The following is a 13,745-nucleotide window of genomic DNA, read 5'->3' on the forward strand; positions in this document are numbered from 1 at the left end:
AGACATTTGTATTAAAAATGAAAAATGAAAAAAACAAATTCAAAACCTATTCAAATGGGTTCTAGCTCAATTTGTTTAGTATAAATTGTCATAGCTGGTTTACTGAAAACAGACACATTGAAAATTGGTTTACCTCAGGATGATGAGCAGAAAAATCAGGGAAGGATAAACTGTTGAGAGGTAGCCGCACTGGTAGGATGGTCTTCTTGTACTTCTGTGTGCTCCGACCCATGATGACAGTGACACACGCTGGTGGCATGCCCGAGTATGTTGGTTTAGCGTTGTCTGCATGGTCCTGGAGTGAAATGGTGTTAGGCTGTCACTGTTCACACAAATTTTTAATAAGAAACCTTTACCAAGGGAGCATCTTTGGACTCTGGTTTTAAACCTTCTGAACCAGGACTTGGAGTCGGCAGAGTAGGCTGGGGCTGTGGACTTCAGCACAACCATCAACACTGCTGTTCAAGAAATTACAATTTATGTCCATTCCAAGTTGTAAATGCTAGTTTTATTTTTTTTTCAATAAAGACCATTAACTTAAAAAAAAATTAATTTTTCCTCTTCTAAGGCATCTTGGCTTTGGGTTGTTTGTTTTTTGTTTTGGTTTTTTTTATCACTTTGAATTTTCTAAAAATAGCGCTAAATAAATTTGTAAGTCCCTTAGGTTCAGAGGTAGATTCTATGTAGCTTGCTGATTTATACATACAGTGTTTGGTTTTACTGGTAAGCTGTGACTTCGTCTCATTATGGCCTCGCTGATGTGGTTCATACTACCTTGTGATTGTTTAGGTCCATAGTTTTCATTCCTCATCCTGAGTTTGTTTTAGGAAAACAAGAAACAGAAAATTGTTAATTATCTTTATGGAAAAAAAATTACTCTTAGTCCAATTTTTAGTGATGGTCATTAAGTCAAATCAGCTCAGAAAGGCTGCTTATCCAATCTATAAATGTGTGTGTAGAGGTACCAATAAATCAACAATTAACAGTAAGTAGCATTAATGCTATAAAACAAAAATAATTAGTTTTAAAACCACATAACCTGGTATTTGGCAAAATAATAACACAATAAGAAGGCTTTGAAGTAGCTGGAGAATTGTGAAATTTCTTAACAGGATTTAACTTCTAAGGACTTTAAATAATAAAAGCATAAATATACTGGTTCTTTTGATGTTTTTTCTTTTTTAAACTTATTTTTTAAAATAGTTACCTCATATCTGAAGACAAATAATCTTGTAAAAATGTCCATTTCTGACAGCCTTAAAGATTAAGGGAACTGATCTGCTCCTCGGCCAGTGCCAGGTACATCTCAGGTCAGACTGAAATAATTTAAAAATAAACTTACCAAAGCAAATACATTGCTTCAAATTTTTTTAGTGTGTAATTAGCCTCTCAAGGCACCCAAAAGAAGAAATATTAAAAAAAATTTGATTTGATAAAATAAGTACCCTGACCAATAAAATTAGAAGATTGAGGGACAATGGCAGACTAGAAGCAGCCTGTGCACGCACTGCTGTCAAGGAAAAAAGTGAAAATTGCCAGCAGCTGCCTACGTATGGATTGCTCTTCTCGGAAGGAACTTTGTGAAATCACAGAGAAGCAATGTGGGACATACAGTAGGGGGAATAAATAAGTCAAGGGGAGATATATTTGACAAGATCAAATACTCACCATGAAAAATAGGAGGATAGAGTGCTGGAGTGCCGCACTCATCCGGCTGGCACTGTGCCTGAGTTGAGAGGGGGCTCCCTCCACCACCACAGACCTCTACCCGGACAGGCCAGGGACCTGCCTGGAGTCTGTGTGGAGTCATTGCACCAGACAATAGGCATGGTGGGGACTGGACAACAGCTAAAGCCATCCTGAGCTCTTGGACACATGGTGCCAGATTGGCATGGGACTCAGGTTTGCGGTGGCTGCCTTCACATCACCCCCAGATGGGACCCCTAAATGGGACCCTAGAACAAATGGACCTAACAGATACTTACAGAACATTCTACCAAGAAAACTAATGAATATACATTCTTCTCAGCAGCACATGGGACGTTCTCCAAGATTGATCATATTTTAGGCCACAAAACATGTCTCAACCAATATAAAAAACTTGAAATCATACCATGTATCTTCTCAGACCACAGTGAAATAAAACTAGAAATCAATTCCCATAGTAACTCTCAATTATATACAAAGTTGTCGCAATTAAACAACCTGCTATTGAACAATTATTGGGTCAAAAATGAAAGTAACATGGAAATCAAAAGATTCCTTGAATTGAATGACAAAGGGGACACAAGCTATCAAAACCTATGGGACTAAGAAAAAGCATACCTAAGGGGAATCCTTAAAGATGTGGGCATATCTTTAAATGCCCACATCTGAAAATCAGAAAGATCACAAATTAACAACTTAATATCAGATCTCAAGGAACTAGAAAAGGAAGAGCAAACCAGACCCAAAGCCAGCAGAAGAAAACAAATACCAAAAGTCAGAGCAGAACTAAATGAAACGGAAAACAAAAAAATAACACAAAAGGTCAGTGAAACAAAAAGTAGGTTTTTTGAAAAAATAAACAAAATTGATAGACCTCTTGATAGATTAACCAGGAATAGAAGAGAAAGGACCCAAATAAGCTCTATCAGAAATGAAAAATGAGGTATTACAACTGATAGCACAGAAATACAAATATCATACATGACTAACATGAAAATCTCTATGCACATAAACTAGAAAACAAAGAGGAAATGGACAAATTCCTGAAAACACACAACCTCCCAAGATTCAGTCAGGAAGAAATAAAACTCCTGAACAGACCAATAACAAGCAATGAGATTGAAGCAGTAATAACAAGTCTTCCAACAACAACAACAACAACAACAACAACAACAACAACAAGAAGCCCCAGACCAGATGGATTCACAGCCAAATTCTACCAGACCTACAAAAAAGATCTGGTACCCACATTGCAGAAATTACTCCATCACACTGAGAAGGAGGGAATCCTCCCCAACTCAGTCTATGAAACTAGTATCACCTTGACACCAAAGCCAGGAAAGGACACAAAAAACAAAGAAAACTACAGATCAACATCCCTTATGAATATACATGCAAAATATTCAATAAAATACTAAAAAAACAAATTCAACAACACATCAAAAAAATAATCCACCTTGACCAAGTGAGCTTCATCCCAGGGATGCAAGGAGGGTTCAACATATATAAATCAATAAATGTTAGAAGCAAAAACAAAGACCATATGATCATCTCAATAGATGCAGAAAATGCATTCAACAAAATCCAGCACCCTTTCTTGATAAAAACCATCAAGAAACTAGGCACAGAAGGAATATATCTCAAAATTATAAAAGCCATGTATGATAAACTCACAGCCAACATAGTACTGAATGGGGAAAAATTGAAAGCATTTCCAATAAGAATTAGAACAAGACAAGGATGCCCACTGTCACCATTTCTTTTCAACATGGTACTGGCAGTCCTAGCCAGAGCAATCAGACAAGAGAAAGAAATAAATGGTATTAAAATTGCTGAAGAGAAGGTCAAAGTATCGCTTTTTGCTGACAATATGATCTTGTATCTAGAAATCCCCAAAGACGCCACCAAGAGACTTCTGAAATTGACAAATAAATTAAGTAAAGTCTAAGGATATAAAATCAATATACATAAATCAGTAGCATTTATGTATACACCAATAACAGTCAAGCTGAGAGTCAAATCAAAGATTCAATATCATTCACCATAGCTACAAAGAAAACAAAATACCTAGAAATATACTTAATGAAGGAGGTGAAAGATCTCTACAGGAGAACTACAAAACACTGAGCAAAGAAATTTCAGATGACACAAATGGAGAAACACATCATGCTCATGGATTGGTAGAATCAACACCAAAGTGATTTATAAATTCAACAAAATCCCCATCAAAATAACAATGTCATATTTCCAAGATCTAGAAAAATTATTTCTACACTTTGTTTGGAACCAGTAAAGAGCATGAATAGCCAAAGCAATCCTAACCAAGAAGAACAAAGCTGGAGGCATCACATTATCAGACTTAAAACTATGCTACAAGGCTATAGTAACCAAAACAGCATGGTATTGGTACAAAAATAGAGATATAGAACAATGAAACAGAATAGAGAACCCAGATATGAAACCATCAACCTACACAGCCAACTGATCTTTGACAAAGCAGACAACAATGCACACTGGGAAAAGAAGCCCTATTCAATAAATGGTGGTGGGAAAATTGGACAGCCACATACAGAATGAATCAAGACCCCTATCTTTTTCCACTCACAAAAATTAATTCAAAATTGGTAAAAGATTTAAATGTAAGGCCTGAAACCATAAGAATTCTAGAAGAAAATGTAGTAAAAACCCTTCTAGATATCAGTGTAGGCAAAGAATTTATGACTAAGACCCTAATGGCGATTACAGCAGCAACAAAAATAAATGAGACTTGATTAAATTAAAATGTTTCTGCACAGCTGAGGAAATAATCAACAGAGCAAATAGACAACCTACAGAATGAGAGAAAATATTTGTGATCTAGACATCCAACAAAGAGCTAATATCCAGAATTTACAAAGAACTCAATCAGCAAGAGAAAAACTATCAACCTCATTAAAATGTGGGCAAAAGTCATGAACAGAAGTTTTTCCAAAGAACATAGACAAATGGCCAAAAAAAATATGAAAAAATGCTCAACATCACTAATCATCAGGCAAATGCAAATTAAAACCACAGAGATATCATCTTACTCCTGTGGGAATAGCTTTTATTAAAAGATCCAAAAACAATAGATGCTGTAATGGATACTGAGAGAAAGGAACGCTTATACACTGTTGGTGGGACTGCAAATTAGTACAACTCCTGTGGAAAACAGTATGGAGATTTCTCAAAGAACTAAAGGCAGACCTACCATTCAATTCAGCAATCCCACTACTGGATATCTATCCAAAGGTAAAAAAGTCATTTTATCAAAAATATACCCACACTCGAATGTTTATTGCAGAACAATTCACAATTGCAAAGATGTGGAACCAATCTAAGTGCCCATAAATTCATGAGCAGATTAACAAAATGTGGTATATGTATACCATGAAATACTACTCAGCCATAAAAAAGGATGAATTAATAACTTTTGCAGCTATTTGGCAGGACCTGGAGACCATTATCCTAAGTGAAATATCTCAAGAATGGAAAAATAAACACCACATGTACTCTCTAATAAATTGTAACTAACCAATGGGCATCTGAACTGGACCATCACATACCTAGCACAAACAAAATTTATAAGCTATCTGGCCTATTCTTTTGCAATACACAAAATGTTTAAAATCCAATAAAAGTACTAAATTATTAAAAAGCAGAGATATTTTAATTGTATGAAAATGGATCAATTATGGTGAGTTCAAAATACTCAGCAACAGTGTTTCATGGAAAAGACCTCTCTGCATTTTACCCATTTTCTATTAACATCTTTCTTCTTTCTTGAGGCAAAGGTTACAGCATCAGAAGAAATTATATAAATAAAATAATTTGGAATTACAGTTAATTTTACATTGCCTGACTTGGAGAAAATACAAAGTTCTCATTCTAGGTTCATATAAACAGAACAATTGCAAGTTATAAATTATACTCAGATTACTTCATTTTTATTCACTCACAAAGGACCTTAATTACAACTACTTTTGAAAAATATAAAATGCTTAGGAAAAATATCATATAATTGAAATGTCAGACAAAAACAGGTTTTAAATTGTTCTTAAGAAAATACTGTGAGAAAGAAAAAAATAGAATTCAAATACTTTTATAACTGAGTACACATTGCCGTCTCAAAATTGAAATAAGTAATGAATGTGCAAATCAAATTTGTAATAAATGAGCTGAAATAAAACTGCATTACAGATATGCTACATTTTTTGTATAGGCAGGTTTTAGGATATTACCAAAATACTAAACGATTTTGTGTCAAATAACTACTATTGCTTCCTGCAAAATCCATCCTAAGAGTAAATACTCTATAAATACAAAAGACTACAAAGAAAATAAATATTTTATCTACAGAGCTTTCTTGCTCTCTCTCCCCACCTCTTACACATTTCTTTTTTCTGAAAAAGTTCTTAATTCCTTTATGCATGGTGTCACCAATAATATTTTTTTTTCACTTTTGGGGTCTTTATTCATAAGGTAATATACAAATAATCTTTGAAATATGAGCATTTCAAAAATAGAAGACTTTATACCCATGTTCAATCCTAAACATAGAAAAGAACTTTCCATGATGGGTGTAGGGCACCAGGCCTATCGCTGTTTACTACTCCATAAGGTGTCACACCCTGGGTGAATGAATAGGTGCTGTGTTCTAGATCAGGACTTAAGGTTTTGCTTCTCTGTGGCACTCTGAAAATATTACACATTGAAACCTATTCTGAAAATTATATACAGTTGATACTTAAACAACAAGGGTTTGAATAACATGGATCTGCTTACATGTGGATTTTTTTTCTGCCTCTGCCACTCCTAAGACAGTAAGACCAACTCCTTCTCTTCCTCCTCCTCCTTAGCCTACTCAATGTGAGGATGACAGTGAAGAGCTTTATGATGATCCACTTCAAGTTAATGAATAGTAAATATATTTTCTCTTCCTTATGATTTTCTTAATAACATTTTATCCTCTCTGGCTTATTTTAAGAATACAGTATGTAATACATATGACATACAAAATGTGTGTTAGTCAACCATTTATGCTATTGGTCAGTCTTCCAGTCAACAACCATTTATGTTATCAGTAAGACTAATGGTGGTTAAATTTCAGAAGAGTCAAAAGTTATGTAAGAATTTTCAACTGTGCATGGGGCTGGAGCCCCTAACCCGTGTTGTTCAAGGGTCAACTGTAATTCAGTCACTCCTTAAAGCAAATAATGAGAGAGAGAAAGAGAATGAGAGAGAGAGAGAGAGAGAGTGAGAGCGCTCGAGAAATCTGTCCAGTGCCCTGGCTCGCCTGACTTGCCAGGAGAAGACCTCACCCTGAAATGTGTCCCATCCCTATTTTCTACATAAAAATGTAGGGTTCTAGGAGCCAATCATGAAAAGTATCAGATTTCTTCAGGTAAACATAGCTTACTATCATTCACTATGAAATTTGTACCTGAAGATAAAGATATTCTCAGATTCTAAAGGGATTTAACTGGAGGCGAGAATAACAAGAAAGAAATGAGTGACGAAGTAGCTCAGCTGAGCCAGAGCTAGGGTGTCCCAGGGGTGGGAATCGAATAGTCTGGTATGTGGAATTACACAACATCTGCTTCCCCTGTATTTCTCTCTAGGTAGAAGAACTCCTAAACTGCCATAGAGCGTTTAGAGGTCCTTCATCAGTGGCCTTCCCGCCTCTCTTTAAAGAACTGTAAAGAATCTGAGATTTCACTCTACTTGCAGGTTAAGAAGTTAACTTGCTGTTGTTTCATGAATGCAAACAGGAGACATGAGCTTCCTAGGTCTGAGACAATGGACTTTATTACTCAAAGCAGCAGCATGAAAATCAGAAAGTTTTTTGCTGACTGTATTTCTGCTGTGTCATTTAATATGTTCTTTAATGCCTTTACTTTCTGTAAATCAGTAGTAAGATCTAAAGGAATGATCAAATTCAGATTTAATGCTTTTGACAATAATATTCATAGGTTGTGATGTGTTTTTCCAACAGGAGTCTCATAATATGTGATAATCGCTCTTTTTGTGATGTTAGCAGCCTATAACGGTTTGATCCATAAATTCATTATGGGTTGTAAAATGGGTGATATTCTAACTCTATCTTTTCTTCTTTTTATATTAGCAAAAATATATTTTATCTATTTATTTAAGTTTAGTGTCCCCAGCTCTTTCTCAAATAACCTAAGATGCCTTACATATTAAAACAATAGAAAATAAGACATCCAGAGATAGAACAAGCTGAAATCATAACAGAAGCAATTGAACACGGTTTCATCAATTCTATTACTTTCTTGGATGGGTTTTCTTTGTGCTCTAGAGATAAATGTGAAGTGTCTGTATTTGAATGCCATCAAAAGGGACAGATTCAGTGTGGTCAACCAAGACACAAAGAAATTGACAATTTTCTGGGATTCAACTAGAGTCTTAAAAGCTGTGTGTTTCTCCTGTGTAAAGAACAAAGAAAAATATCTCCACAGACCCTGTTAAGTAGACAGTTACCTTTAACATTTCTACGTTAGGTCAAAATATACACATGACATATGCCAAACAGATTAATAAATGGAAGAATATCTTATGTTCTCTAATTGTGAAGTACTCTCGTCACTGTGGTAAAACCTCAAATTACTTAAAATGCTTAGAGTCACACTTAATAGTAAATTCTTGTTGTATGAGGATTACCCAGAAAAGTTTAAGATATGCAGTTTCTGTGTATTTATAATCCACTACATTTCATAACTCATAACTAAGCATCGTTCTTAACAATCGACACACAGTCTATATGATCTCAAGTCAGGCAATCTGCGAACACCAGAGTATAAACATCAAAGGAATTTCATCTTCATAGGTGTATGCTTAAATATAGAAATCCGTATCTCCAGATCAATCCTGTCTCCTGGCCCCTCCTGGTCTCCCCTTGAGATACTAATTAGAGAATTCCAAGGAGATGGAAAAAACGTGGTGACAAGTTGCCGGGCCTGACCATCAGCTGCTGAGCCGGGGCAGCTGAGTGCCTGGCCTGTGGCGAGTCCTCCCCTTGGGATGTCCCGGCCAGGCTCTAAATACCGATGGCCACCAGCTTGCCTGCCCCCTTGAGAACAGTTTCTCATAGGTAGACCAGAAAGCTTTCTAAACTCTGCTACTGTGTACTTCTGACATATTAAGCATAACTTATTGAACAGACTTAAATCTTTGATGAACTTACGGTGCTCCAAAGTCATTATTTTGACATCAGTGACAGCCTTATAGACACCGAACCGCAGGAGATCAGACAGGTGCTGTATTGACCAAAGAAAACATCCTGGAGTTTGTGTTTTCACTAAACCTCTGATATGTATTAGCTTTAATTTGATTTGACTCTAACTTTCAAAAATGAAACACAGCCAAAAGATAACACCAAAATAACAACCATTAACGATGCCTTTAGGAAAAACTAAGTTTTTGATGAGACTATATCTACTTGGTAACTAAAACTTTACAAGAAAAGTTGTAGAATCATAAAACTAGAAGGAATATTTCAGACCATCCTGTCCTATGCCCTTCACCTTATAGCTGAGGAAAATGAGGTCGAATGGCATGAAGTGACTTATCCAAAGCCACAGGGACAGGCAGGAACAGAATTAGAACCCAAATCTTGACTCTTGACTATGCAAATCACTGAAGGCAATTTTTTTAAGTATTTAGTTGCTACCCTAAACACTAAAATCACTAATGAATGGTATATTCTCCATATAAATTCATGAAGCATAAATGAAATTTCTGAGAAAAAGAAAAATACATACCAAAAAACTGCTAAATTTATCACTCACAGTATACCAACATTTCCTTTGTGTACAACTTTTCATTTCATTATCTCCTCGCAGTGCTACAATAAACCCTGGCGCAAACTGGTATTTGTGAAATTGTGTTCACTCTTCCAGGTCATGGAAACACTACTCAGGGGATTTAAGCAGTAATATATGCACTAGTTGTCCAGGACCACTGACCAAAAACACAGTTTTACAAATATCCCATAGTCACTAGGGAAATCTGCCTGTTTTATAAAAATACCATAAATTCTTTTGGTGTTATTTAGAATTAAATGAGTTTAAAAGTGGTCTTCAAAGATTCTATGCTTGAATTAAAAATATAAAGTCATGTTTAAAATCATGTTAATAATATTTATAGATGAATCTAAAAATTGTTCATACAAAAGAAAGGCAAAATATTTTTAATTTAAAGCCATCTCCAGTAACTCTCTTGTTTGAGAGTTTAATTTGCTAATTAGACTGATGATACCTGCCTTCATGGTGAGTTATGGGTAATTAGATGTTACAACAGAACTACTAAGAGAGAATAACCCCACAAAGAGCAGTCAACCAGATCATTATCTGAGGCAAAGCAAGCTAATTATCACCATAAAGTTCAAACTAGAGGATTTGATCTGAACATCCATCTAGTGGACTCTATTGGGGGTCAAACCCCTTGTGCTTGTTGAATTCTCACCATTCACTCATTTTAGTACCTTAAAATGGGCTTTGATATAAGAAACAGACACAGCATCAGAAAGTGTGCACAGAAGAAAAGAAAACACGTAGAGACAGCCCTTGCTGAGTTCCAGAGAGTTTCCTATAAACCAAAGAATGTGGAAGTCCAAATCTGAAGTTGAGACAACCACTCCCAGGTGACTGATCACTCTTTGATTCTCACTTTGAAACACCTGGGAAGTGAGAATATTCTAGAATTACTTCCTCTAAGGCAGCTATAGAAAATTACTTCTCCTCTCTCCCAGGAGAGGCCCCGTTAGTCCTCAGGGGTCAGGGAGGGAAGTCAATGCACCTGGGACTGCCGAGATGGTACCCAGAGTGGTGCATTTGACAAACGAACAATAAAGTTCATTTATTGGGGGGAAAACATGATTTTGGTGGACTTAACAAATATTTGTGATCTACTTGTAGTCCCAATGACTGTTAAAACACTACTTCCATGAGACAATACCTTCTGTGGTCCAAACATCCAATTTACAAATAAACTTACGGAATGCCACTTGCTTGTAAACTAGAGATGCAGAAAGATTTCAAGTGTGAATGAATTACAGTAATGAGATCATGAAGTTTTCTTAACTGTTTATTACTGTGAGAAATCGTTACAGAACAGGGCCCTTTCAAGACTCTGACATGTAACAGCATTCTCAGAGTGATCACTTATCACTCAGTCATCGCCATTGATTGTGTGACTGTGTCCACTGTTTGTTTCATTGCCCTGACAAGATAGTAAAGCTTTAGTTTTATCCACAGGTGACACTGTCTTGTACAGCCCTTTAGAATCTCGAGGCCATCGTGGCCGGGAGCAGGGAGTGAAGCAGGGTGAACAGGAAGAAGGCTCTGTGCATGGCAGACCTGCTTCAGGGCACAGAGACGCAGAACTAGCCGAGCTGTTGAGATACTGCAATACTCCTTATATGCACATATGTGTTAGTTTATTGTTTGCCAAAACTTTTTCTTTATATTTGCAATAGGTACCAGATTAATTATCAACATCTCATCAAGAAATAGAAAATTCTACATTTTTTTGTCTTTCAGGCTTAACATTCAAAGGCATTTCTTCAGATAAAAATATGCAGTTTCTCTTCATAAGTACAAGTGACTTACTAGAGTCTGCAATTATTGACTACATACGTAAATGTTTGTTAAATGAACACTGGCACATCTCTAACCAAAGCCTATCGAAGCTTGAGAGTCTACCACACTCTAATAGGACAAACCAATCCCCGAAGTCCTTTATATTTATAGGTGAGGAAATTCAGGCTTAGAGAGTTTGCACGACCTATCTATCTATCTATATATATATATATATATATATATATATCACTGCCACAGATCTCTCTCCCAGGTCTATATCGATTCTGAATCCTGGAATCTTTGCTTTCCATATTTTGATGTCTATATCTCTGTTTGTTACAGGAACAACAAAATAGAGGGAAACATATTTTGAGCTAAAACACTCTTGTGAAAATCCCACCTATATTCTTTTACAGTGAAAATCAGAAAGCTAAATATTGTTTTAATTAACACATTTATAAAACACACAGAGATATCAAGAAAAAAATAAAATTAAGATTTTTTGAAACTACACTGATAATAAGAACTAAGAATGAGAATAAACCCTTAGGTACAGAGAAACTCCAATGCAAAGTAATCTGACATCTGTTAAATTGGATAGCAGGAAGGAATCATAAATCCTACATGAATCTCTGTTGCTAAAGATCATGAGAAGAGACTTAATAATAATATTGCCTTTGATGACAGTCATGCAGAGAAAGTTTGAAAAGCAAAAAATACAGAGCTTAGTGTATATTAAGACTCCATTTCAATGAATGTTGGGCTACGCTTGTCAGAAATTGCATAAGGCCCTGGTAATGTCTTAGATGTGGGAGAGTGAAAGCAGAAGAGGTAGAATGTCTAAGTACATATCCCTCAGCAAGCCACCAAATGCTCTTATTTGGCATGAAAAGAACTGAGAGATTGATGCATTTTATCACAGCCTATGGGAAATGTTTTACTCTTTGAATAAGTTATCTGACTTTTTTTCCCCCACTGTTTGTTTTTAATTAGGGAAGGAAACATTTCCAAATTTAAATAGCTAAGAAATATTTCCAAATCTTAAATATCTAAGTTCAAAATGGCTGTATAGTATTTCATCTGCCTTCCCCTTTCCGTACCTATTTTAACGCCCACTCACCTTTCCGCTTCCAATCAGAAGCCGGACGCTGAACTTCCTCACCGGTTTGCTATCACCTTGTCGGGGGTGGAAATCTGTTTGGGTCTTGCTGATTTGACAGATATTTCTCTTCCCTGTTGTTTGACGTGCGTTCTCTCAGCACGCAGAATCCGAGGCAAAGCCTTGCTGTCCAAGAGGCCTCTTTGCGGAGAGCCCGCGTGCAGGACGCGCGGCTGGGCTGACCCTGCGGGCGGCGGAGGCGGGGGCCACCTTGCGCACTGGGGCCCTGGGCGTCGGTGACTTCTCCTGTGTTCAAACTGGGGGCAATATTTGCCGTCTACGAAGCATTTTGGAAAGTATAAAGTCTGAAAGCCTCCAGACATACAATCTTACTAGCATCTCCCCTCTACATGAAGAAAGGAGAAACACGGCCTGCCAACGCGCTCCGCTGGGGTTCGTCATTCGCTCAGTCACTGTGCACAAACTAACGTTTTGTGTTCCTTCTGTGCACCCCTAACTTCCTTTCTAGATCACCTGAAGGATAAGTTAGAAGAATACATGGCCCGATTTTCCAAGGTGAGGATCGTTCGCACCAAGAAAAGGGAAGGGCTCATCCGGACCCGGCTCCTGGGGGCGTCGATGGCGAGAGGCCAGGTCCTGACGTTCCTGGACTCCCACTGCGAGGTCAACGTGAACTGGCTGCCACCGCTCCTCGGTGAGTCCGCGTCCCCGAGGGCCTGGGGGGCCGTGGTCCCGGGAGGGGCGCGCTGGTTTCCGTGGCGTTTGCAATCCGCAAAGACTAGAGGGCCCTCTGCAATGTTTCCAGCGGAAGCCTTGAATTAGTGTTAGAGTTATTAGAACCAGAATATCTTAACCACTGCTGAGGACAGCAGTAACTAGAAAACTACATTAAAATTGACATTTTAGATAATGTCAACTGCAGTCTAACTTAAGGTGTAAAAAGGTTTCATTTATCTTAGACCTCTTCCTTTATTGTAGTCTTATTCACTGAGTAAACACTAAAAGATAAAAAGACCTCCAAATTCTTTTTTATCGTCGTTCCGTAACTACAGTAATACTACAATACACGCACACATTTAACAAGTATTACACGGTGGTTAAGATATGAGGAAGGAAAATTATTCAGCCCCAGAATACAGTTAAAATGTAAACACCTTGACATTTTCTAGGATTTATAATGCCATTTCTTTTTGTGTTATTCTTTCCACTTCTGGCACCGGACTATCCCTAAATATACAACCTCCCCGCCACACGCACTGTATTTATTATCCATAGACCCTCTCAAACACTCGGAGCTGCTA

At 37.1% G+C, this 13,745-nt stretch overlaps 1 protein-coding gene across 1 annotated transcript in view; it reads left to right on the forward strand.

Moving 5' to 3' along the window:
• Positions 1-13,745, forward strand: part of GALNTL6 (polypeptide N-acetylgalactosaminyltransferase like 6) — an 851,955-nt gene that overhangs the window by 692,007 nt on the left and 146,203 nt on the right. The window contains exon 5 of the mRNA XM_069493359.1: positions 12,953-13,138. Within this exon, the coding sequence (XP_069349460.1) occupies positions 12,953-13,138 (186 nt within the window). The remainder of the gene's footprint in view (positions 1-12,952; positions 13,139-13,745) is intronic.

The sequence above is a fragment of the Eulemur rufifrons genome, chromosome 18, assembly GCF_041146395.1.
Source record: "Eulemur rufifrons isolate Redbay chromosome 18, OSU_ERuf_1, whole genome shotgun sequence".
Taxonomy (NCBI): domain Eukaryota; kingdom Metazoa; phylum Chordata; class Mammalia; order Primates; family Lemuridae; genus Eulemur; species Eulemur rufifrons.